This window comes from Callorhinus ursinus, unplaced genomic scaffold (assembly GCF_003265705.2).
Source record: "Callorhinus ursinus isolate GAN/ISIS: 27379988/994484 unplaced genomic scaffold, GSC_fseal_2.0 scaffold90, whole genome shotgun sequence".
Classification (NCBI taxonomy): Eukaryota; Metazoa; Chordata; class Mammalia; order Carnivora; family Otariidae; genus Callorhinus; species Callorhinus ursinus.
Window position 1 is genome coordinate 637,242 of NW_027397152.1, and position 25,092 is coordinate 662,333.

The 25,092-nt window shown below is 45.2% G+C and overlaps 1 protein-coding gene across 1 annotated transcript; it reads left to right on the top strand.

Moving 5' to 3' along the window:
* The first annotated feature begins 19,038 nt into the window (after positions 1-19,038).
* Positions 19,039-22,510, top strand: RPTN (repetin). The gene is made up of 4 exons (XM_073888442.1): positions 19,039-19,176; positions 19,859-21,430; positions 21,848-21,894; positions 22,063-22,510. Exons 1-4 carry the CDS (start codon positions 19,039-19,041, stop codon positions 22,508-22,510), a joined length of 2,205 nt encoding a protein of 734 aa, XP_073744543.1.
* The last annotated feature ends 2,582 nt before the right edge of the window (positions 22,511-25,092 follow it).

The following is a 25,092-nucleotide window of genomic DNA, read 5'->3' on the forward strand; positions in this document are numbered from 1 at the left end:
CAGTCCAGGTGGGAAGACTAGACTGACACATAAGGACACAAAGGGGATGACGCAGTTTTAATACCTGTTTTTAATAGTGTTAAGGTCTCTAGAATATAGTTGGTACCTAATAAGTATTTGGTAAAGGAATCAGTGAGTAAATGATACATAATATGACTGTCTCTAAACCTAATAGGAGCCCAACATAGTTGCACCGTTAAGCCCCTACGTTCTGGGGTCTGGCTGCTTGGGTTCAGATCTTGCCACAGCCATTTACTACTTCCAGGACCTCAGACAAATTATTTGACATCTTTTCACCCTACTTTCCTATATATAAAGTGAGAGTAATAATATTATCTATCTCACAAGCTTGCTGTGAGCATCAAATGAAATAATGGATATAAAGCACTTGACACAGAGCCTAGAGAGCTCAATAAATAAATACTATAATCGATAACACTGTTTTGTATGATAAAAGTTTGCTAAGAGGCTAGAACTTAAATGTTTTCAGACACGCAAAAAAGGAATTATGTAGAATGGATTAAAGACCTAAATGTGAGACTTGAAACCATAAAAATCCTAGAACAGAACATAGGCAGTAATCTCTCTGACATTAGCTATAACAACTTTTTCTAGATATGTCTCCTGAGGCACGGGAAACAAAAGCAAAAATAAACTATTGGGACTACATCAAAATAAAAAGCTGCACAGCAAAGGAAACAATCAATGAAACTAAAAGGCAACAGAACTAAAAAGCTAGCCAGGGACCTATGGAAGATCTCTGCAAATGACATATCCGATAAAAGGTTAGTATTCAAAATATATAAAGAACTCAAACAACTCAGCACCCAAAAAAACAAATAATCCAATTAAAAATAGGCAGAAGACATGAACAGACATTTCTCAAAAGAAGACATCCAGATGGCCAACAGATAAATGAAAAGATGTTCATCATTGCTTACGATTAGGGAAATGTAAATCAAAAGTACAATGAGATACCACTTCACACCTGTCAGAATGGCTAAAATCAACAATGAGAAACAACAGGTGTTGGCGAGGATGTGGAGAAAGGGGAAATTTTGTGCACTGTTGGTGGGAATGCAAACTGGTGCAGCCACTGTGGAAAACAGTATGGAGGTTCCTCAAAAAGTTATAAATACAGCTATCCTACAATCCAATAATCACATTACTGGGTATTTACCCAAAGAATACAAAAACGCTAATTCAAAGGGATAATGCACTTCTATGTTTATAGCAGCATTATTAACAATAGCCAACATATGGAAGCAGCCCAAGTGTCCATCGATTGATGAATGAATAAAGAAGATGTGGTATATATATATATACGGATTATATATTCAGCCATAAAAAAGGATAAGATCTTGCCATTTGCAACAAAATGGATGGAGCTAGAGAATATTATGCTAAGTGGATATTATGCTAAGTCGGAGAAAGACAAATACCACATAATCTCACTCATATGTATAATTTTCTTTAAAATAAATGAGCAAAGGGGAAAAAAAGAGAGAAAGACAAAGCAAGAAACAGACTCTTAACTATAGAGAACAAACATGGTTACCAGAGGGGAGGTGGGTGGAGGATGGATAAAATAGGTGATGGGGATGAAGGAGGGCACTTGTGATGAGCACCAGGTGATGTATGGAAGTGTTGAATCACTGTATTATTGTACACCTGAAACTAAATTACACTGTATATCAACTAACTGGAATTAAAATAAAAACTTTAAAACATATATTATATATATGTTTATATATATACACAAAGAAAAATTATAAGTCGATCCCCCAAAACAATAAAATTTTCTTTAGAAAACAAAAGTTAACTATGTGAGGTGATGGGCATCTTAATGAACTAGATGGGAGGAATCCCCTCACAATGTGTACGTATATCAAATCTTCACGACATACACCATATACTATAACTTTATTTGTGAATTATACTTCACTAAACCTGAGAAAACAAGACAATAAAGGTAAAAGCACCGTTATCAGAGAAAGGAAGGCTGCTGGGAGCCTGGGAGCCAGAGCAGGCTCCATGGAGAGGGGGATGTTCAAGACCACATGCGGAGCAGAGGAGGAAGGTGAGTGTGGGCAGGAGAGCAAGGACTTAGCCCGGAAGATGGGTTTGCCAGGGACGTTGGGGAGCCTTCATGTTTCTTGGTGACACAGGTGAGACAGCTTCAAGGCCAATGCTGAATGATGAGGAAGAAGGCAGAGTTGGTGCATGTTAACCTTATTGACAACCAAAAGCACAGTTTGGGGAGCAACTGGGATCCCTCTGAGATGCCTCGCCTGCACTTAGAGCTTAACCGCTGCCACAGGCACAGCACCTGCGGGACAGAGCCAGGAAAGCTAGCCAGGGGCCTCTCAGGAGCTTGCTGGATGTGTCCCCTATGTCACTGCTTTCACCACCATAGGAGGGGGTGGCCAGTGTTTGTTGAGCATCTATGAGCAGGGCGTTGTGCCAGGGAACAAGGAGGTATAAGACATTAAGACATTTTATTATTTTAAAGGGTTATAATTCACTTTAGATGGTACAATGGGCATGTCACAACTCCAATAATACTGTCTGGTAACAAAGGACTGACACTCTGATCCCAGCGCTGTCTCGCTATGTGTCATTGTGTATATTATGGACCTCCATGTCCACATTATAAACAAATCAAATCTGCTGCTATAGTTTTCAAACTGTTTGACTACAGAATCCCTTCCTCAAGCAAAGCTTAGGGTGTTTGAAAGATAAAAGCAATTAGTTGAATGGGTGTAAGCAGCAGAGTCCTTCCTACCAGGCCCCTCACCTCAGCCCCTGACAGGTTCCAAAGAACACAGTTTGAAAACCACTGGGTTAGGGTCATGCAGTGCTGGTCGGTTCTGGCTTAAGGATCCCCTACAGTGGTAGATGTTGCTGAACCAAAGCGCTGTGCTAGATAAGGTGTGCTGGGAAGCTCAGTTCACAGAGAGATCAAAGGAGGGCTCAAGGGGTGTTTCACAGCGGGGCGGGGGGGGTTGGAGAGGAAGATTTACAGAAAGTGAGAGGTAAAGGAAACAATTCACAGAGGACTGACCACCTGAGCGAAGTTGTGGAGGTGGCCCAGAGGCTCAGCAAAGACGCCATGTTAACGAGAGCAGGGGGATTCCGGAGGGGAGATGGAATTGGAAATGGGAGTTAGGTCAGATTATGGAGACCCTGACAGAGAAAGGGGCCCTGATGCAAAGCCCCTGGTGCCCCTGTCCCGGTCCCCAATCAGTGAGATCTGCAGTGCAGAGGACAGGAACCATAGAGGCGTCTATACCGTGTCCCACTGCAGCTGTAGGTGACCTTCAACAAACCTCCCTGACACCAGCCACATCCCTTGCAAGTCCATTAGGTGCTGCATACCTGAGCTCTGTGGTCACAGGGCCCTAAAAGGGAGCAGGGGTGAGGTCCAAGAGACATGTGCTTGACACCCAAAGCAGTCGTGCCCAGATTTCCCCAATAGTAGCCAGTGTGGGACCCACAGAGAAACAGAAGTATTGCCACAGGGAAATCTGTGAGGCTTAACAATGCATTGTGTCGGGCAGCTCCCCTAATTTAGGTGGAGCTAAGAGCTTTTAAACTACCATCTTGTCCTTAATCTTAAAATGCCACTAATCCCCTGTAACACTCCTGCATTCTTGTGAGCATATGGGTGGCAACAGCTATTATGTTCACTTAACTGGGAAGTAAAGGCCAAGGGAGAATCAGTCATGATGCCTAAAACAACAAGAAATGTGAGTATGGAAAAGAACTGGAAATTCAGGAGACATTTGAGACAGGAAAGAGTGGAAGGAGGCAGGGACAGAGGGCGGGAAATGAAGAAAAGGCCAACTTGGGCTCAGGCTCGGTATCAGCCAGGAGGCCTAGGATGGCACCCTAAAAATGTCCAAGGCAGCACTCCTCGCACTGTTGGGTAACCATTTACTTGTTTCCTTTTTCGGCCTGAAAGGTCCATAGAGGCTTGGATCCTGTCTGTCTTGTTCACGGTGTCCCCGGGCCCAGTGTTTACTGAGTAAACTAGATGGCCAGGCCAGAGAAGGAAACACTCGTAGAAGATACACGGAGGGAGGAAACGAGACTCAGAAGCACATGGTCAAATGTAAATAGGCCGCTGAGAACTGTCTGGGCCTCTGGTTGGGACCAGACAGAAAACTTCACCTCCTTCAGGCCATTATCAAATGTCGCCTTCTCAAAGTAGCCTCCTGCAGCTAGCCGATTACAATCCCACCCCGTCCCTGCCTTGTTCCACCATCCCAACAAAACCCTGTACCCTGCCCTGCCTCTTTTTCTACAGAGTGCTTCGCACTGAGTGACACCTTACAGATGTTACTCACTTTATTATGAGCTTCCCCATCATAGAACATGAAGCTGTGTGAGTCCAGGAACCCTATGTCTAGCACAGTACCTGATGTGTCTCAAGGTTATCAATAAACAGCTGTTCAATAAACAAACTGTGGAACGAATGAACCATTCTCTAGCCTTCAGGGTTCTTTCCCTGTGTCTCCTATTCATGAAGACCCACAGGAAATTCAATCTCTCATTCCCCACTCTCCCCTCCTCTTTGCTCTCAACAGAACTTATCCCTTGCCCTGTGACTTCTCTCTCTTGACATCCTGGTACACAGCATCATCTGAATGGCCAGTTGGGAAGCAGCCCTGTGTGTATTTGTGCAAGGGCCTGCCCCTAACAAAGGCACCAGAGTCTTATGCAGGAAATCTGTGGAAATCCCCAGTGCCAGAGGGCTAGAAATGGTACCCAGAGCTGCTGGAAATCCATGAATGTATTCCTATTTCTCACCTATCATCTTTTCTTGGAGCAGGGAGTTCCTCCAAACAATGGCCTGTTGTATGAAGTAGAAATTCCTTCTCTTTGTCTTAAACTCATCTTTCACAAGCCTTAAAGGGATGGAGACTCCCTTAGTCTACGTTAGGTGTTGGTGGACCTGGCTATATTCATATAATATATGCCCTTCTTGATCTTACAATCTTCCATTTAATGCCCTCCCTGCTGTCATCCTCTGTAAACGAAGAGACTTAATTTTGCCATTCAAACACATTAACAGGCATGCGCTGTGTGCCTGGCACTGTTGTGGGCACTGGGGCTATAAAGTGCTCATTTTCTAGGGGAGGAGAGAGATAATAAATGAGCCAATGTGCACCAAACCAGGTGGTAGTAGTAAGTGCTAAGAAGAAAAATAAAGCAGAGAAAGTTTGGTGATGACTTGCTATTTTCTGCAGGGTGGCTAGGAAGTCTTCTCTGATAAGTTGATATTTGAGCAGAGTCCTAAATAAAATGAGGAATTAAAACACATGGCTATGTGAGGGAAGAGCATTCCAGGCAATGGGAACAGCAAGGACAGAAGCCTTCAGGTAAGGAGGTTCTTTATCATTTCCTAGTTACCTCTGAAATTTTCCAATTGTTTCTTACTTAAAGTGTGGACACCAAAATTGCACTGACTATTTCAGGGACTGGTCCAACAAAGACTCCTGATAATAATGAAGATAAAAATAATCACACCTTACATTTATGGAGTGCCTACTACGCGCCATCACTGCTGGGTTCCCCCGGCTCATTGGCACCGGGGCCAGCATGCAAAAATCCAGGCCATCTGGCTCTGGAGCCAGGGAAGCCAAGAGTGAATGTTCCTGGCTCCTTTGTAGTACACACTTCAGGGGTGTCCATCCTTTGGGTCTCCTTTTTAGGTTTATTCATCCTGGGGAAGTGCCCTGTGCCAGAGACTGTGCCGCAAGCGAGGGACACGGAGACACATAAGCCACAGATGGAGCCCTCAGTCTGAATGCAGTGCCTCTGGAGTGCAGCGCTGAGGCCGGCTCAGCACAGGAGGCTGGTACCCACCGCAGGAGGTGGGGGCTGCCCAGCACACACACACTGCGGGGCATCCTCAAGAAACAGTGCGGTAACCCCCGGGCCCCCTTCCTGCATCATGTGGACAGCACAGAGCCCATTGCTCTCTATGGATAATTTGGGCTAGTGTTAAATTGATCGCATGCCAAGCGTCTTGCCTAGCTTTTTACAGACAGAAAAATCATATTGAAAGCAGCTAACATTTCTCAAGGACTCCCTACGTGCCAGCAGAGTTCTAAGTCCTTTGTCTTCACTACAATTCCATGCTGCGACAGGAATCAGTGACACTACAAAGCCTAGCATCTGTATGTTCATGATCTAAAGGCAGACATCTGCTAAGTGATAGCAAAAGAAAAGACAGTTACTGGGTCCCTTGAGATAAGCCTCGAACAAAAGTACTGGATGCCATTATGGACAAGCCTCCATGCATTCTGGGAAAACTGAGGCAGAGGACCATTGACACGGGCCAGGATTTGATAACAAAATCAAACAAAAGCTTGCTTTCCAAGGAAGAGCCTCCACATGAAAGCAGAGGCTGCCAATGGCACCAAGCCCCCTTCATCGAGGGTCTGGGCTTGGGCTCCGGGCAGGAGAGAGAGTGGGAGGGTAACAAGTGCATGGCAGGGTTGCCTCTGAGTCAGTACACGCAGCCCACACGGTCACAGCACACCCATTTGCTGCAGCACACGCACCAGTCCCTTCTCAGAAGGGATCCTTCCAGGTTACTGGTGCCAAACAGCCAGGAGTTCACAGACCCAGCAATGGAAGCCGGTTCCTGACTTCAGGTCCATCTTCCTCCCCTACAGTGCAATTCATGCACTTCATACTCTAAGTAATTTTCACTAAATGTGTTATCTTGCATTTGCCAGCAAGGGAAATCCATGTCCCTTTCCTATCTGTTTTCTGGACTAAAGAGATGGTCTCTCAAAATCATAATCATCACCGAACAAGGATGGAAACAATCTGCCCTTGCTTCCCTCTGTCTTCCCACACAACAATCATGATGCTTCTGTGTGGAGACCACCCACCTCCTCTTCTGCAGGGTGTGTGGCTCTCTAGGACACATCTGATGAGAGCCTGGCAGGGAGTGCTAGGAAGGTATGGCAAAGGACCAGGTTATGGGGCAAAGGTGACAGCATAGCATGAAACAGAAAAACAGTCTACTTTCCATAATTCCATATCCTCAATACTCAAATTAATAGCACAGACCTGATTAGTCTCAGAAAGTTCCTCCACTGCTTCTCAAATCGGGTGGTTCAGAGCAGCATCTCCCCACTGTGGGTGGCTAGTAGGATAAATCATGACAGTAATTAATCTCTACCCATAAAGTACTTGAGCTCCTGAAACATTCTATAAATGGAGGCCTAAATATAGTCAGCACTGTGCCCAAGTAGGTCAGGACCTCTGCTGTCCAGTAAGTTTCCAGAAAGGAAGTGATGGGCAGGCCCCTGGGAAGGGGAGCAGAATGCGCACTGACCGCGTCCTCCCCTGTGCCAGGGGCTGGGGGAGAGGAAAAGCCTGAGCAAAACTAGGATTCCCACGCAGACCTGCGTGACCCTCGGACCCTGGTTCTTTCTGCCTGGTGTGGAGTTAGTAAACAGGACCAGAGAGAAGAGCAGAACATAGTCTCAGGACAAGAAAGATCCTGTGTCATACCCCTGTGCTAGACCACTTGGGTTCTAACTAGCTTTACTACTGGCTTCTTGTGTGATGTTGTGTTACCTTGTAAAATTGACATCCTCTCTAGGAACCTCAATTTTTCCCTTTTCAAAGGCAGGAAGGCCCTGGATACTTGAAGTTCCCTGTTCTATGGAAACTGAGAGGCTCACAGTACAGGGGTTTTGGTCCTTCCAGATAGCAGGGAATGCTTTGCATACCCCTTCACCAGCCCACCTCTGCATGACAGAGTCAGAGTCCAGGACCCCCTGTGGAAGGGACTACCAGCTTCTCTCTCGCATACTAGCAGGAGCAGGCTGGCATTCTGCGCAGATGAACGGAGGCGAGATGCTCAGATAGGCAGCAGGCCCCTCCTGACTCTGATCAGCCTGGGCAATGTGTTAGGACAAAATCCTGCCTGGGCCTCTCCCTCTGCTGCCACTTTTCCTCCCCTAATCCCTCTCCTCTTCTCCTTTTGACAAATAGTTAATGTGTGCTGTTTCTGGATGCCGCAAGAAACTCATGATTTCTTTCCTGCAGGGTGCTGGGGCCATGTGGAGCATCTGTGACCACAATAAAAAGGTTAGGGATTAAAGAGGATGAGTAGGCAGAACACCCATGGCAAAGGGAGGTGGCAATGCCGCTGAGTCTGGCTGAGGCACACGAAGGGTGTAGGCACTGTGGGTGGGAGCAGAGGGAGGAGGAGTGCTGTCTGGGCTGGTCCCACTGTGGGGAGAGAATGAATGATGGTACAACTTTGCTTTTCCCCAATCCTGGCCCCCAGCTCTGCTGTAACCTCTCCTAGAATCCTTTGCATTGTTAGCTGTTGTCTTCCTCGCTTAACATTTTGTCAAGAGGATAAATTTAAAAAATGAAGGAATGAGCCAATCAAGGAAGAAAACTCTGGCTTGGCCTTCAATCTTCCTTGTTTCCTGACTATGCCAAGAATTTGCTAGGTGGATGTGACAAGTAGGTGTATCATTCAAGCACCAACTGCCCTCATTTGGGGAACCAGACAATAAATCACAGAGGATTGGGGACAGTACCGCTCCCCACTCCCAGATAATCTCTACCAGGGCCCCTAGGCTGTGAGCTAGTGACCTCTAATACTCCTGTGCTCTGCTGGCAAAGACCCCTGAAGGATCACTCCCCTTATTGAAGCCTTTGTAGTAACTCCCCCACGATTACCTGCTTTTCTCTCCCTGCTCTCTCAGGACCCTGGATCCAGCATCCTACTGCACTTTACAGCTGAGGGAATGAGAAACAGGCATAAGCTTCTTGGGAACAGTGGGTGATCTGCTTCTCTGGGGAGCCTCAGGATGGACACCTGCTGAGAATGGCCTAGGCACTGACCATCGGGGCCAGGCAGGGCAAGATGACCTCTAGAGGCCCAATGAGTCTGATGCTCACCTGACACTGCTTTCAGCCTGCCTGCCCCAGAACTCAATGTGCACATGCTGGCCAGCGTTACAGATACATTCAGCTACTGGGGAGAGCTGCAGCTCCCAGGCTATGCCCAGAGCCCACCCCATCAGCTGGGTCTGGGATCCATAGCACCCAGCTATTTTCTGGGGAAACTAAAACTGTTCCTCTATTCTTTCTCTGTGCAAATCGTTCGAAATACTAGCAGCCATTCCCCAGGCCTCCTGAAATTATCATAGCCCACCTCCAGTCCAGCTTACAAACCCATCTTCCTGCCCCACACTCTGTACGGAGCTATAATTTTCACAGAGTATTCTCTTTATTCTCAAGAGTCAAACCACAAACAAGCTCTAAATCCCACACAGAACCCTCCATGGAGCACAGACTTGCACAAGTGGGCAGTCGTCTGATTCAGCCACCCACTGGGGGCCTAGCACTGTGGCAGGGCACAGGGGGGTGGGGGGCAAAAACAAGGGAAGTCAAGGTCCCTGCCCACAGAGAACTCATCATCTCATTCAGAAATAAGAAGTATACATAGGAAACAACACACAGGGCTAAGAGACCACATGAAATGAGACCTTAGCTGTTTGTTTCAAAATCCCACTCTCCAGGGGGCACAGGAACTAAAGAGAGCCACCAGTGTCAATTTAAAAAAAAGCTGGGTTCTCCCTCTGCCTTTGCCTCTCTCTCTCTCTCTCTCTCTGTCTCTCTCCCCCCACCCCCTCCTCTGTCTCTCATGAATAAAATCTTAAAAATACATAAATTTTTTTAAAAAGCAGAAGCTCTAAAAAAAAACTGGGAATGGCAAAGCAGAGCTTGTAGGAGACAGGCAGAGGAATTAAGAAATTGTCTTTTCCCTCATAGAGCTCAAAGTCTCGTGAGCTAGGCAAACACAGACACAGCCATCTACAGAACACTAAAAAGAGCATCACAAACACTGACAGCGAGGGCTACAGAGTATGGGGAGGGGGGACAGAGAGGAGACAGTTCTGGTGAGGAAAAGTTGGAGATGCTTTGGTAGGAAAGGTAACTATTTAAATGTGTTTAAAATGGGTAGGGGCGCCTGAGTGGCTCAGTCGGTTAAGCATCTGCCTTCAGCTCAGGTCATGATCCCAGGGTTCTGGGATCAAGCCCCGCATTGGGCTCCCTGCTCGGCAAGGAGCCTGCTTTTCCCTCTCCCACTCCCCCTGCTTGTGTTCCTTCTCTTGCTGTCTCTCTCTCTGTCAAATAAATAAATAAAATCTTTATAAATAAATAAATAAATAAATAAATAAATAAATAAATAAATAGAATGGGTAGAATTTTGGGGTGCCTGGCTGGATCAGTCAGTAGAGTATGCAACTCATGAGTTCAAGCCCCACGTTGGGCATAGAGCTTACTTAAAAAAATTTTTAATAAAAAAAATTAAAAATAATAAAATGGGTAGAAATTTAATAGAAATAGGGAAGAGTGGGTCCAGGGGGAAGAAGCAGTGTGAATAGAAATAGAAAGGACACTGCAGGGTTTAGTAAGAGAAACTCAAGAAGTCTACAGTGGTCTACAGTGGTCAGGAAGAAGTAAAAGCACATGAAACCACAGATCTGCTTGCTGTGGAGGGCCTCGAAGAGCATGTTAAGAATTTTGAAATTGGGGGGCACCTGGGTGGCTCAAGCGGTTAAGCATCTGCCTTCAGCTCAGGTCATGATCCCAGGGTCCTGGGATCAAGCCTTGCATCAGGCTCCCTGGGAGGAAGGCTCTCCCTCCTGCTGGTGCTCTCTCTCTCCCTCTCCCTCTTGCTAAAACACAACTGAAACTTCACAGATTACAAAGCATATTTCTCTGTCTCCCTTGCCCCATTTCCTCCACTCCCACTTTACCTCAGGACACATTCATTCTTTTGGTCAACAAACCTTTATTAGGTGCCTACTATTGTGGGTTCTTTGGTGGCTGCTGGGTTTGCAAGTGTTGCGCAAGCCCCGCCCCACCCCACCCCACCTCCACCCCCGGGAGACACATAGCCACAGTGCTACCTTGAAAATATTATGCCAGGTGCACAAAACCAGTCCAAAAAGGCCACGTATTATATGATTCCATCTACAAGAAATTTCCAGAATAAGCAAATCTAAAGAGACAGAAAGTAGATCAGCAGCATGGGATGGAAAAGGGCAGAATAGGGAATGACTGTGAATGGGCATAGGGTTTCTTGGGGAGGCAGGGAGGGAAGAAAATGTTCTAAAAATGAGATTTTAATGATGGTTACACAATACTAAAAAATACTGAATGGCACGCTTTAAATGGGTGTGTTGTATGGCATATGAATTACATCTCAATAAAGCTCTTTAACAAAAGGCAGAAAAAAACTCGGAAACCTAACCTGAATGATCCAATTTCAGTCACACATGGCGGACTTTAAGGACATATGTTTTGGTCTGTAGCATTATTAACTATATTCTAGGGAATTATCTAAAACCCCAGGGCTGTGCTCAGCAATAATTTCTGACACTTTCTTGCTCATTTCATGGGGCAGTGGGGGGAACATGGTCTGAAATACTGGGAAGGTGGGGGATGATGCGATCTTCTATCCAAAAACAAAAGCTACGATAGAAGAAAAAGCTGGGCTGCACACTGGCTGTAGGAAGCCCAGCTCCAGATGCAAACTTGTGCACCAGACCCCAAGAATCCAACATCCCTTTCCTTTGGCTCAAAACACATTTTCCAACAAAGTTAAAATATCACTGAGGCCAGTGTTACCTTCGAAAACCACTGACTCTCACAGATGTCATTAATAGGGAGATGGCCTATAATTAACAGGAAGGTAATTCATCTGCAAGGGCAAAAATGAACTCTCTTTAAAATGAGAACTTATTTGTGCAGATGATAATAAATGACCTTTCAATATCAAGAAATCTCAAAGACTTTTATGCCTATTAATTAGTCCCACTCCTCTCCAGGGGAAGGTGGTCATTTTCACTGTCTGCAGTTTATCTGCCTGCTTAATTCCAACAGCTAAGCAGGAATGGAGAGCCTGCCCCAGGATTACACAGGGGCCTTCCTTTGTCATACAAACAGCCATTCTCTGGGTCCTGAGGATTTCATCTCTAAATAAGCACCCAACTTCTCAACAGAAGGAAAAAGGAAGTCTAAGAGTTCCATGATAATTATCCTTAATGATTTAGTAAAAATATGCAAGGAGACTTCCTGAAAACTCCATTAGCTCAAAACAGTACCTGTCACACCCACTAGGCACATCTGCATCCCATGGGAAGTGAACAGCAAAGGCTTTAATAGGGTCAAGACCTGAAAGGAATGGGCAACACATGGAACTTCTTCCATCTCATTCTGTCAACTGTAAAGACAGAAGGATACTTTTTGTATGCATGTTTTAAAAAAATTAAGAATAAGCATCTGCTAGTCTCTCCAAATCTCCTTCAGTGTTGGAACCATTTAGGTAGGTGAGATGCATGGGGAAATAATATTTGACTGGCTAAGCATCAGAAGGTTCTCATTTCAAAGTTGGATTCCATCAGAACATGTCATTAAGAAGTTACTTTGTTCTTACTTTAGCTCTTGTAGAAAACTATTTCTCTCATTGCAGAGCAGGCAATCACTAGTCCTGTTACAAAAGGTGATACAAACATAGGGGCTTTGGAGCCAGGAAGGTGTGGGTTCAATACCCAGCTCAACTGTTACAAGCTGCATGACCCTGGGCAAGTTACTTATCTTTCTCTGACCCTCAGTTTCTCTGTTTGAAAACTGATGATAATATTCCCTACTTCGTGGAGTTGTTGTAGAAATTAAGATAACACATATAAAATGCTTAGCATAGAGCCTAGCATACAATAAGACCTCAGTAAATTGTAGCTTAAAAACATCTTGCCTTTAAGGGAAGCAAGGGCAAAAATGAACTATTGGGATTTCATCAAGATAAAAAGCTTTTGCACAGCAAAGGAAACAGTCAACAAAACCAAAAGATAACCAACAGAATGGGAGAAGATATTTGCAAATGACATATCAAATAAAAGGCTAGTATCCAAAACCTATAAAGAACTCATCAAACTCAACACCCAAAGAACAAATAATCCAATCAAGAAATGGGCAGAAGACATGAACAGACATTTTTGCAAAGAAGACATCCAAATGACCAACAGACACATGAAAAAGTACTCAACACCACTCGGCATCAGGTAAATACAAATCAAAACCTTAATGAGATACCACCTTACACCAGTCAGAATGGCTAAAATTGACAAGTCAGGAAACGACAGATGTTGGCAAGGATGCAGAGAAATGGGAACCCTCCTACACTGTTGGTGGGAATGCAAGCTGGTACAGCCACTCTGGAAAACAGTATGGAGGTTCCTCAAAAAGTTGAAAATAGAGCTACCGTACGACCCAGCAATTGCACTACTGGGTATTTACCCCAAAGATACAAAAGTAGTGATCCGAAGGGGCATGTGCACCCCAATGTTTATAGTAGCAATGTCCACAATAACCAAACTATGGGAAAAGCCTAGATGTCCATCAACAGATGAATGGATAAAGAAGATGTGGTGTATATATATATACAATGGAATATTATGCAGCCATCAAAAAATGAAGTCTTGCCATTTGCAATGACATGGATGGAACTAGAGGGTATTATGCTAAGCGAAATAAGTCAATCAGAGAAACACAAGTATATGATCTCACTGATATAAGGAATTTTAGAAACAAGACAGAGGATCATAGGGGAAGGGAGGGAAAAGTGAAACAAGACGAAACCAGAGAAGGAGACAAACCATACGAGACTCAATCTGAGGAAACAAACTGAGGGTTGCTGGAGTGGAGGGGGATGGGAGGGATGGGGTGGCTGGGTGATGGACACTGGGGAGGGTATGTACTACGGTAAGTGCTGTGAATTGTGTAAGACTGATGAATCACAGACCTGTACCCCTGAAGCAAATAATACACTATATGTTAATAAAAAATAAGTAAATAAATAAAAACATCTTGCCTTTGAGACCACAAGGCCACATTCTAACACGAACACAAATAAAAGCAGCAAAACACACTGAAAAACAATGAACAAAAACAGTAGAAATCCTCATGCAAATTATGAATGCTAACTAAGTGACAGAATGTTCACAATCTCCCCCTGCCACCTTCTCCATGGAGGAAGACTGGGAAGCACAAAGTTCTGAGTCCTTTAACACATTCATGAATAGAGCAAAGTTAAGACAGAATCTCTAAAGCTAAAGTTAAGATTAGAATCACAGAATCTTAAAAATGTTAATGCCAAAAAAAAAAAAAAAAGCTTAGAGATCAGCCCAACCCTCTCTCCTTTTACAGATGAAGAAATGCAAGACCAAGAGGTTAAGTGATTTGCCCAAAATTGCCCGGTATGTTCCATGATTTCTTCAAGTATGTGTTATTTCTAGCCTCTGCATCCTCCCCTTCTTTCCTCTAACCAAACTCTCCCAACCCCCTATCAATGACAGTAGCAATTTCAACTGCAGAGAAGGAGCCTGTGTACCCCACGCCCTAGTGAGATTGAAAGTTCCTTGAAAACAAAGGCTGAGGGGTGCCTGGGTGGCTCAGGTCATGATCCTGGAGTCCCGGGATCGAGTCCCACATCGGGCTCCCTGCTCAGCGGGGAGTCTGCCTCTCCCTCTGACCCTCTTCCCTCTCGTGCTCTCTATCTCTCATTCTCTCTCTCTCAAATAAATAAATAAAATCTTTAAAAAAAAGAAAACAAAGGCTGTGCCTGTGTCTCGGTGCCTACAAAAGAGCCCTCCATGTGCTCACACATCCCCACTGACGGACTGACTGAGCAACACACAGTTCTCTCTTCTTCCTGTAGGAACTTACTAAGCATTGAATGAATGCTATATAGCAGACCCACTGCAGATTCAGGCAGAGAACTGCCTATCTAACCAAAAGAAAGAGTTTCTAGGGAGCCCTGGAAGATGCCAACATCTTGGGGGCCACAGCTTTGCCACTCTATGGCAATGGCTGTTGTCTTTACCCCCTACCCATCCCACTGCCATTCCCCCTATTTACCTCTGGGGTCACCAAACCTTCTCTTGGTTTTTCTTCTAATCGGAAAGAAGATACATAACTGAACAGCACTCACAAGTCGAGATTCAAAAGCAGAAAGAGAATCTTAGTATGACCCCACTCTCGGGATTTACAAACAGACTGAAGTAGGTCCTGACAGTGCCAGAAGACCCCGAAGAGCAGAGGATGCAAGCAGGAGGGAGGATGGCAGGATCCCAGAGGCAGAAAGCCCATGGGATGCCAGGAGGAGTGTCGAATTTGAAACCCCATTGGGCTCCCTTCAGAAGTCACATTCCTTCAGCACAACACAGTTCTCTGAGCTATCCGGGCCTAAAGCCTTGAGTCTCTCCTGACTTCTCCACCTTCCCTGCCCCTCATCTAATCTAGCCCCAAACCCCACCCTTTCTTCCCTCTATCATCCAGCTACTGTCATGTAGTTTGGAACTGCCATATCCAAGTCAAAGCTCTCATCATTTCTCATGTGGGCCACACAATAGACTCCTAAATTGTCTCCCTGCTCAGACATTCCTCTTTCCAATTCATCCTGTGTACTGCAGTCTCTGGTGACTGACTTGTCCCAGGCTGCCCAGAACTCTCCCCATTTTAGCACTGAAAGTCTCATGCCCTGGGAAACCCCTTAGTCCCAGACAAACTAAGACAGCTGGCTGCCTTACTGCAGTCAGATTAAAATCTTCCCTCAGACAATGCTTTGATCATGTCATTTTCCTGGCCAAAATGGTCCTTGTTTCCCATTTCTCACTAAAACTAACCTTAAAGGGGTGCCTGGGTGGCTCAGTTGGTTGAGCGTCCACCTTCAGCTCGGGTCATGATCCAGGGGTCCTGGGATCAAGCCCCACATTGGGCTCCCTGCTCCGTGGGAAGCCTGCTTCTCCCTCTCCCTCTGCCCCTCTCCACCGCTCATTCTCTCTCTCTCTCTCTCTCTCTCTCTCTCTCTCTCTCTCTCTCTCCCTCCCCTCAAATAAATAAATAAAATCTAAAAAAAAAAAAAAATAACCCCAAGCAGGCCGGCCCCAAATCTGTTTCAGAGAATGTATAAGAACACACTGGGTTGAGGTCAGAAAACAAGGATTCTGAGCCTGGCTTTTGTCATAACCGTGTGAGACCCTTGGCAAGTCACTCCATCTGTCTGGACCTCAATTTCCTTGTCTGTAAAATTAAGAGGCTAAAGCTAGATTTCCTTTGCAGCACTAAAATTCTCTAATTCAATTCTTCTATATAGCCTCCACTACAGCCAGACTCATCAGCTTACTGCAATTGAAACACACCCTGTAAATTCCTGCCTTGTACCTTTGGTCTTTCCCTTCTCCCCACCAGGATATCTTTGCTTTCTTTTCTGCCCATTTGAATTCCATGAGGAACAACACAAATCCTACCTGCTAAGGGGAGCTTGGGCCTAGCCCACAAAGACTCCACATGTACCGAGGTTTTCTGACACTCGCACTTCTCAAGTCCTGCTCTGCTGTTCATAATCTTTTTCTACATGAAGCTTCTTTATTCCAACTGAACTAAAATCTCTGCACTTTTGTGATTGCCTTGCAGAATGCTGAATACATAGTCAATAATAGCAAGCATCATCACTAATAACTGACTGATGTGTGGACACACAACAAAAAAGTCCAAGCAGGGATCTAGATGTGAGGCAAAAGTAGAAAGTAGAGGTAAATCTAGAATTTTTTGCACTTTACACAAGATTCTCAAATGCTTCCAAAAATCAGTAATTGACTTGCTCCACAAAAAGTTACTGAGAATTTCCTGTGTTTAAGATATTGCTGACATGTCACAGGTGCAGAGGGGGGAATAAGCAGTGACTCCAACAGCAGCTCTACTCACAGATACCATAGCGTCCACATTGTCTATCAACTTCTAACTTTTTAGGAAGACCTTAAAAGGTGGCAGCTCCACCATCATCACACCCTTTCCTCCCCAAATTGGTCATGTATCTAATTCTCCCTCTAGCAGGCAGAGCTATCAAATGAAAAAAAATTAAAATTAAAACAGGTCAATAGATTAAAATATACATATCTAGGGTGCCTGGGTGGCTCAGTCGTTTGGCGTCTGCCTTCAGCTCAGGTCATGATCCCAGGGTCCTGGGATTGAGCCCCGCATCAGCCTCCCTGCTCAGCAGGGAGCCTGCTTCTCCCTCTCCCATCCCCCCACCCCCGCCGCTTGTGTTCCCTCTCGCTGTCTCTCTCTCTCTGTCAAATAAATAAAATCTTTAAAAATATATATATACATATCTACCTACACAAGCAAGATAGCCTAAAACAAATCTCTTCCAGGAACTATATCCTGGCTATTTACCTAGAATCACTAGTCCTTACTCTGCAGGTGTTTATAAAATGACCATATCAATATCCTTCTTTGGTATGATTTAACTGTTGTCTTCCATTAGTCTTGGTAAATGACACATATTAAGGATGAACGCAACCTACACCTGTCTTTTGGGACCCCCATAGCATGCACGCGCACACACGCTCCTCTAATTAAATGGGGCAGGGACTTGAACTGTATCACCTATCTAATGACAAAGAGGTTCGTGAGTAAGTGGGGGAAGTAAATAAGCCAAATGGTCTGCAGAGGGAGAGGTCAAGCTGGGCTGAGCTGGGCTGGGCCCAGAGTGATTCAGGCTCCACCACAGAATGGGTGTCTCCTGGGATGGCCTGGCAGGACAATTAAAACCCCTATAAATAGGATGGGTTTTCAAGTCTCCAGTACCTGCTCTGGCTTCTGAATCTTTTGCTCATTCCTCCTTAAGCAGGTAAGGCATGCATTGGAAGGGGGGGATGGTCAGGGGAGTGGGTTACTGCAGTATCTACAAGGCTCTTGATAGCAGCTATAATGTGCTAGGCTGGGGAGGTCTGAGATTGCTCCCTGTGTGTGACAGGTCTGGGTAGAATCCTGCTTCGTTTTTGGCTCTATCTGAGAATATGATGATAGCTGGGGTGGCCCACTTCAGAGACTATAAAATATACGTCTTTGTTTCAGCATGTCCTGGGCATCCCAAAACTGAGGGCTAGAACTATTGGTGGATAGCTTAGTCTCCCATAGTAGAGCATTGACCTTTCATGCAAGTAAGGCAAGACCGAAAAGTTTAGAGCTCATTGGGGTTGAGGCCCTAGACCACAGGGCCACTGTAACATTCACGTCTTATTGCAGTAAAATACCATAAGGAACTCTGTATGTCCCATGCAATTCATTGTGCCATGCATCCTTATAGGCATCACTGTATGCTTTTGGAAGTCCAATGTGCTTTGCAGTTAGGGCTTCTTGGAGGCTTATAAACCCAGTAACTAGAATTTTTACAGCACAGGAAGAAATATCACTGAGATCCAGATCCCAAAAGACCTTAGTTTTCCAACATGGCCATCGTGGAATCTAGCTGATTATATACACTTCTTATCATCTGTGCAGTTAATTTGGCTTGCTATTTTTATTGGTAATAGTTGTTATATTAATTGATTCTACCTTATAAACATACCCCAAATGACCATCCAGGCCAGAAGTACTTGCTGGAATTTAGCTTCCCAGAAAGCTTGGTTGGCTCATGGCAAGAGACCTCTAGCCTTCTTTCCCACTTGAGCAATGGTCATTTGAAGACTGAGTCTATTCAGTGGGATCTATTTAGTTGGTGGAAAATTATGTCTTACTATACTGGCTTCTGGCCCTGCCTCTGTGGGCCTCCTGACCTCCCTTCCTTTTTGTTCTAATAAAAGAGTTTCAATCAAGTAAGTTCCACCTGGAGTAGGAGATGGGGCATGTAAACCACCTACCATATGTTCTTCGCTTTTTAGGAAATAGTCACTTTTCCTAGTCAAGGACCCATAGTTTGTGCCCATCTCCCACTGTAGTACATGATATTTTGGGCCTGAATGTGGGTCAAAGGAAATGGAGGGGTATGGCTAAGAAGGGGCTCTATCATTTCTTAAACTTCTTTCCCTGACCAAAAAGGGCCACTTGCCCTCTGGAAATGCTCTCTCTTGGTCTTCATCCTAAACACAGAAAAAAATCTTGTTTCTTCTTTTAGGTTCACCCATTTTGGTTAAAATGGCTCAACTCCTGAACAGCATACTCACTGTGATCAAGGTGTTCCAGAAATATGCTAAAGAGAATGGGAAATGTATCTTGCTCTGCAAAAAGGAGTTGAAGCAGCTGCTCTTGGCAGAGCTTGGAGATATCCTCCGGGTAAGACACATAGACTCTGGCCCCTTGAAGTCAAGTGTGAGTGACTCTGACACCTGCATCCAGGGTTTGATGTTTTTTGTTTGATCTGGTCATGCTCAATCCACCCTGTAGCTAAAGATTTTCAGGCAGCTCTCCTCAGTACTTCCTTCCCAGCAGACACATGTGCTCACAGGCATGCACACACACACACACACACACACACACACACACATACACACACACACACACCTTCTTATAGCTGAGCTTGACAGAAGGGAGCACAACTTCAAACCAGTAATAATTTCTCAGAAGACATTCTAGATTCGTATCTTGGTTTCTGTTCACACATCTTCTCATTCATCCATTCAATAGTCATCCTAGGCACTGGGAATGCAAACATGAATAAAAACCAGCTTCTCCTCCCTCTAGGACCTCACAGTGTAGTTGGAAAGAAATAAGTAAAAAGTAATTACAATATAGCATGTGATGGGATGTAATAATCATGCCCCCACTGGTCCAGCAAGAGATGCGGTTCTGAGGACCAGTTGATCAGTTGGGCTAGAACCAAGCCCAAGCCATTTCAGATTAATGGTTTCCAACCAAGGAAGGCTCATACAGGAGTGAAGAGGCTGGGGCATAGATACTAGCACACAGTATCCACAGGAGAACAACTGATTTTGCTCTTTGTTTTATCTTCTCACAGAGACCAAATGACCCAGACATGGTGGACACCATCCTGAGCCTCTTGGATAAAGACAGAAATGGACATGTTGATTTTCATGAATATTTCTTGTTGGTGTTCCAATTGGCCCAAGCCTGCTATCATAAACTGGATAATAAGTCATGTGGAGATAGAATCTCTCAGCAAGACGGGGAGCAGGAGGGAACACGAGACCATAAGTTTCCAGAAAATACAGGCAGGCAACACAGGCAGAGGCATGAGGGAGAAAGGCAGGACTCCCACTGCACTCAGTCTGAGAGACAAAACCAGGATGTCCACCAGGATCAGTCAGAGAGACAGGATAGGGAGTCCCGCTATGGTCAGCCTGAGAGACAGGATAGGGAGTCCCGCTATGGTCAGCCTGAGAGACAGGATAGGGAGTCCCGCTATGGTCAGTCTGAGGGACAGGATAGGGAGTCCCGCTATGGTCAGTCTGAAGGACAGGATAGGGAGTCCCGCTATGGTCAGTCTGAGGGACAGGATAGGGAGTCCCGCTATGGTCAGTCTGAGGGACAGGATAGGGAGTCCCGCTATGGTCAAAGGTGGAGACATAAATCTAGCAGTAGTCTGCCTAAAAGACAAGGATATATCTTTGCCTTAAGTCAGTGTGAGAAACAAGTTCATGATTCTCGTTATGGCCAGACAAACCAACAGGAATCAGGTTCTTATCATAAACAGTCTCAGAGGCTGGATCAGGAATCAGGCTATGGTCAGAGAGATAGACAAGAATTGGACTTGCAATTTGGCCAGAGAGACAGACAAGGCCAGAGTTCTCACTATGGTCAGACGGACAGACAAGGCCAGAGTTCTCAGTGTGGTCAGACAGAAGGACAAGGCCAGAGTTCTCGATGTGGCCAGACAGACAGACAAGGCCAGAGTTCCCACTATGACCAGACAGACAGACAAGGCCTAGGTTCTCAGTGTAGCCAAACAGACAGACAAGGCCAGAGTTTCCATTATGGCCAGACAGACAGACAAGGCCAGAGTTCTCACTATGGTCAGACAGACAGACAAGGCCTAGGTTCTCAGTGTAGCCAGACAGACAGACAAGGCCAGAGTTCCCACTATGGCCAGACAGACAGACAAGGCCAGAGTTTCCATTATGGCCAGACAGACAGACAAGGCCAGAGTTCCCACTATGGCCAGACAGACAGACAAGGCCAGAGTTCCCACTATGGTCAGACAGACAGACAAGGCCTAGGTTCTCAGTGTAGCCAGACAGACAGACAAGGCCAGAGTTCCCACTATGGCCAGACAGACAGACAAGGCCAGAATTCTCCCTATAGTCAGACAGAGAGACAAGGCCTAGGTTCTCAGTGCAGTCAGACAGACAGACAAGGCCAGAGTTCCTACTATGGTCAGACAGACAGACAAGGCCAGAGTTCCCACTATGGCCAGATAGATAGACAAGGCCTCAGCTCTCACTATGGCCAGATAGATAGACAAGGCCTGAGCTCTCATTATGGCCAGACAGACAGACAAGGCCAGGGTTATCATTATAGTCAGAGAGACAGACAGGGCCTGAGCTCTCACTATGGTCAGTCAGAGATTGGGGTAACAGGGCAAAATAGTTACCTCCAAGGAAGTGAGGGAACAAGCAGAGACTCATATGTTGAGCAATCAGGAAGGTCAGGGAGACTAAGTCAAAAGACTCAAGGACAGGAAATGACTCGAAATCAAGGGCAGAGATTCCAGTCTAGGGAAGGCCACCAGAACAGCCACTAGGCATGGGAGCCTGAGGAGGATAGCCAACACCACCAACACAAACTCATTGCACATATCCAGCTAGAAAGGTCATGCGGTTACAAAAGAGGTGACTGGCAATCATGTAGTGGTGAGCAGGACCAGAGACAGGCCCAGGCTAGGCAATGTCGTGGAGAGGGGCAGAGCCACCAGGCAGAGGAAGAGCAGGGCCACCAAAGCTGGGGCAGACATAGTTGTGAGAGTCCGGTAACTCCATGGGAGACGCAGGCCAGGCAAACCCATGAAGAGGAAAAAAGCCATCAGAGACAGGACAGGCAAACCCACGAAAGTGAGCAGACCCATCAGAGATGGGACAGGCAAACCCATGAAGATGAGCAGACCCATCAAAGAAGGGACAGGCAAACCCACGAAAATGAGCAGACCTATCAGAGACGGGACAGGCAAACCCACGAAGATGAGCAGACCCGTCAGAGACAGGACAGGCAAACCCATGAAGATGAGCAGACCCGTCAGAGACAGGACAGGCAAACCCACGAAGATGAGCAGACCCATAAGAGAGGGGACAGGCAAACCCACGAAGATGAGCAGACCCGTCAGCAACGAGACAGGGAAGCCCATGAAGAGAGTCAAAACTGTCAGCAACAATGGGATAGGCAAACCCTTGAGGAGGAAGAAAGGTATCAAGGATCCCAGGATCAACAATCTTATGGGACCCAGCAAGGCTGTGCTAATAGAGAAAAAATCCACATGAATGAGAATAGCCAGAGGCAAGGTTCACAGGGAAGACGCAGTAACCTGACCTTCCATCCCACCCGGAGTGGTGGGAGGCCCCCAAGGAGAGAACAGGGTGGAAGTCACCCTACCAAAGCAGCTCCTGCTCCCAACCCCCTCTATGACTATGTACAAGAGCAGAAAAGGAATCAACATTAGGCTGTGCACACACCAGAGCTAAAGCAACTTGAAGCTAAGGAAGAAATCTACATGTCAAGTTTATCCTTACTTCTGTTTAAGAGATTGAAAATGTATGTCTTTCTTCTCTCTTCTATCTACTTGCAAGGATGCTTTTGAGAACTAGTATTCACTTTTAGGGCATGTCCATTCTTTGAGCAGCAATTCTAGGGTGTTCTGGTTGGGTTAAATCTGAGTGGTAAGTTGGGTGACATAATCAGATTCCAATTTTGATTACTTTGGGGATTTAAATCATTTCCTGGTTTTCCATCTGTGTAGGTGGGACATGGTTGGATCACTGAATGGTAGAAACTTCTCCCAAAAATTCAGAAACAGGAAAGGTATTCTGAAGATACATATTACAGCCTGAGGACAGGACAGCTGGACTTTGGCGGCTTTGGGCTCCTGTGGACGAAAACACCAGGAATTGCAAACCTCATAGCCTACACTAAAATGAAACATGGTGAGAGGCTTCTAGGAGAGTCATCTCTGAAGTCCACAATATCTCCTATGCCCAGGCTCCCACACTTCACCAGAGGGACTGTCCCCTGAGCTGCTATCACTACAGCTGACTGGACTGGTTCCAACTTCATATTTATCCAGTTTCTGATCATATAAAACACAGAGAAAGAATATGTCATCTGCTTGCAGCTTCCAGCAAACCGAAACTGTCCATCCATAGCTCCTGAAAACCCTTCAGAGAAAATCAATGGAATTGTATTAAAATACCCAATGAATGATTGGTGAGCAATGATCTCAATGACTCTTTTCCTTCTTCATGGTGGGGACATGCTATCCTATCTTCACTTCGGTGCAGTTTTCCAAAAATAAGGCCTCATTTCTTGACTTCTAAGATGCCTTTGTTCTTTGAGTTCCTGAGCACTGAAGAAGAAGATGGAGAAGGAGAAGAAGGAGGAGGAGGAGAAGGAGAGGAATGGAAGAGAAAGGAGAAGGAAGAGGAAGAAGAGGAATTAGTATGAAACAAATAACAAAAGGTCAAAAGGAATTTAAGCTCCTTCCCCCACAGAGGAGTCAAAGTTGACCCTTGCCCTCATTCACTTCCACATTCAAATGGTCATTAAGTCTTGCCAACTTTACATCCTTCATATCTCTTGGATCTCTTCCCACTTCTCCATTTCCACTGCCTTTAATTTCCCTCCTCTTCAGTGACTCCCAGTGACTTTAAGATGAATTTCACACTCCTTAGCATGACACCTAGGCCCTTCACCATCTGACCCAGATGACCTACCCAGCTTAGTCCCATGGAAAGCCCCTCCAAGGAGCACTAAGTCCTCCAGTCATACCAAGGACTTGACCTTTTCTTAGTTTATCAGGGTCTTTCATTAACTCATATCTTTGAATATACCATTCCATAGCCTGGAGTACCTCCCCCCTGCTTCTGCCAGGTAAAAACCTGGGCATCCTCTGTGTCCCAACTAAAACATCACATCTTCTGGGCAGCCTTCCTGGACACTCCAAGCACTCCTTCCTTTATATTCCCAGTCATTTCTCTTATAACATTTGTCACACACACACTATTGTGATTATCACCCCTACCAGGGAATAAGACTGTATCATACTCAACTATGTACAGCTCAGCACTTAGTGCAGCCACCAATGTCCAGGGGCACTCATAATTGTTTGCTAAATAGGTGGGCAGATGGAAGAACTTAGTCTGGCTTCAGGAAAAATTCAGCTAAAAATGTACATAGTAATATTTACATAGTAACAGACAAAAGAGGCTAAATTTGACCCTTATTCAGTCAAGGGTGAAGGTGAATGAAACAGCAACCTTTTTTGATATTTTAAGCAATAGAACATTTAATGCCTAGAATTATAAGAGCTGAATTATTAGAAATCAGTAAGTGACGCCCAGAACTATTGAGGTCAAGACATCCATAGTACTGTAATCCAGCAATCAGAAAGCTGGGATCCAGGAGCTGCTGGCATTGCTCCCAAATCTGCCTGACAACAACCATGTTCCATAACCCTGTTTACCAAAAGAAATAGCAAAAATCACCATAGCTTCCAATATCACGTAAACACATCTAATTGGAAAAACATAATTCATACCCAGAACTCTAGCTACAAGGGAGTCTAGGAAATATAGAAGGAGATAAGAATGGATGTTGAGGGCCATTGGAGTCACCATAGGAAGGATATAGAGACTCATAACAGCTGCCCCTTCCCTCAAGGAGATTACAGTCTAGTAAGAAATATGTGTACAGCAAACAACCATTAAATAAAGCAAGATGTCATAAGTACAAGAAAATTGCTGTCATGATAGCAGCAATGTCCACAATAGCCAAACTATGGAAAGAGCCCAGATGTCCAATGACAGATGAATGGATAAAGAAGATGTGGTATATATATACAATGGAATATTATTCGGCCATCACAAATGAAATCTTGCCATTTGCAACAATGTGGATAGAACTAGAAGGTATTATGCTGACTGAAATAAGTCAATCAGAGAAAGATAATCATCATATGATTTCACTCATATGTAGAATTTAAGAAACAAATCAGAGAAGCATAGAGGAAGGGAGGAAAAAATAAAACAA

Excerpts from the sequence above, each read along its gene's own strand:
- RPTN (XM_073888442.1), top strand. The coding sequence starts at position 19,039 with ATGGCTCAACTCCTGAACAGCATACTCACTGTGATCAAGGTGTTCCAG. Across the intron at positions 19,177-19,858 it reads AGCTTGGAGATATCCTCCGG|AGACCAAATGACCCAGACAT; the intron begins GTAAGACACATA and ends ATCTTCTCACAG. Across the intron at positions 21,895-22,062 it reads AGCCATCAGAGACAGGACAG|GCAAACCCATGAAGATGAGC; the intron begins GCAAACCCACGA and ends GAGACAGGACAG.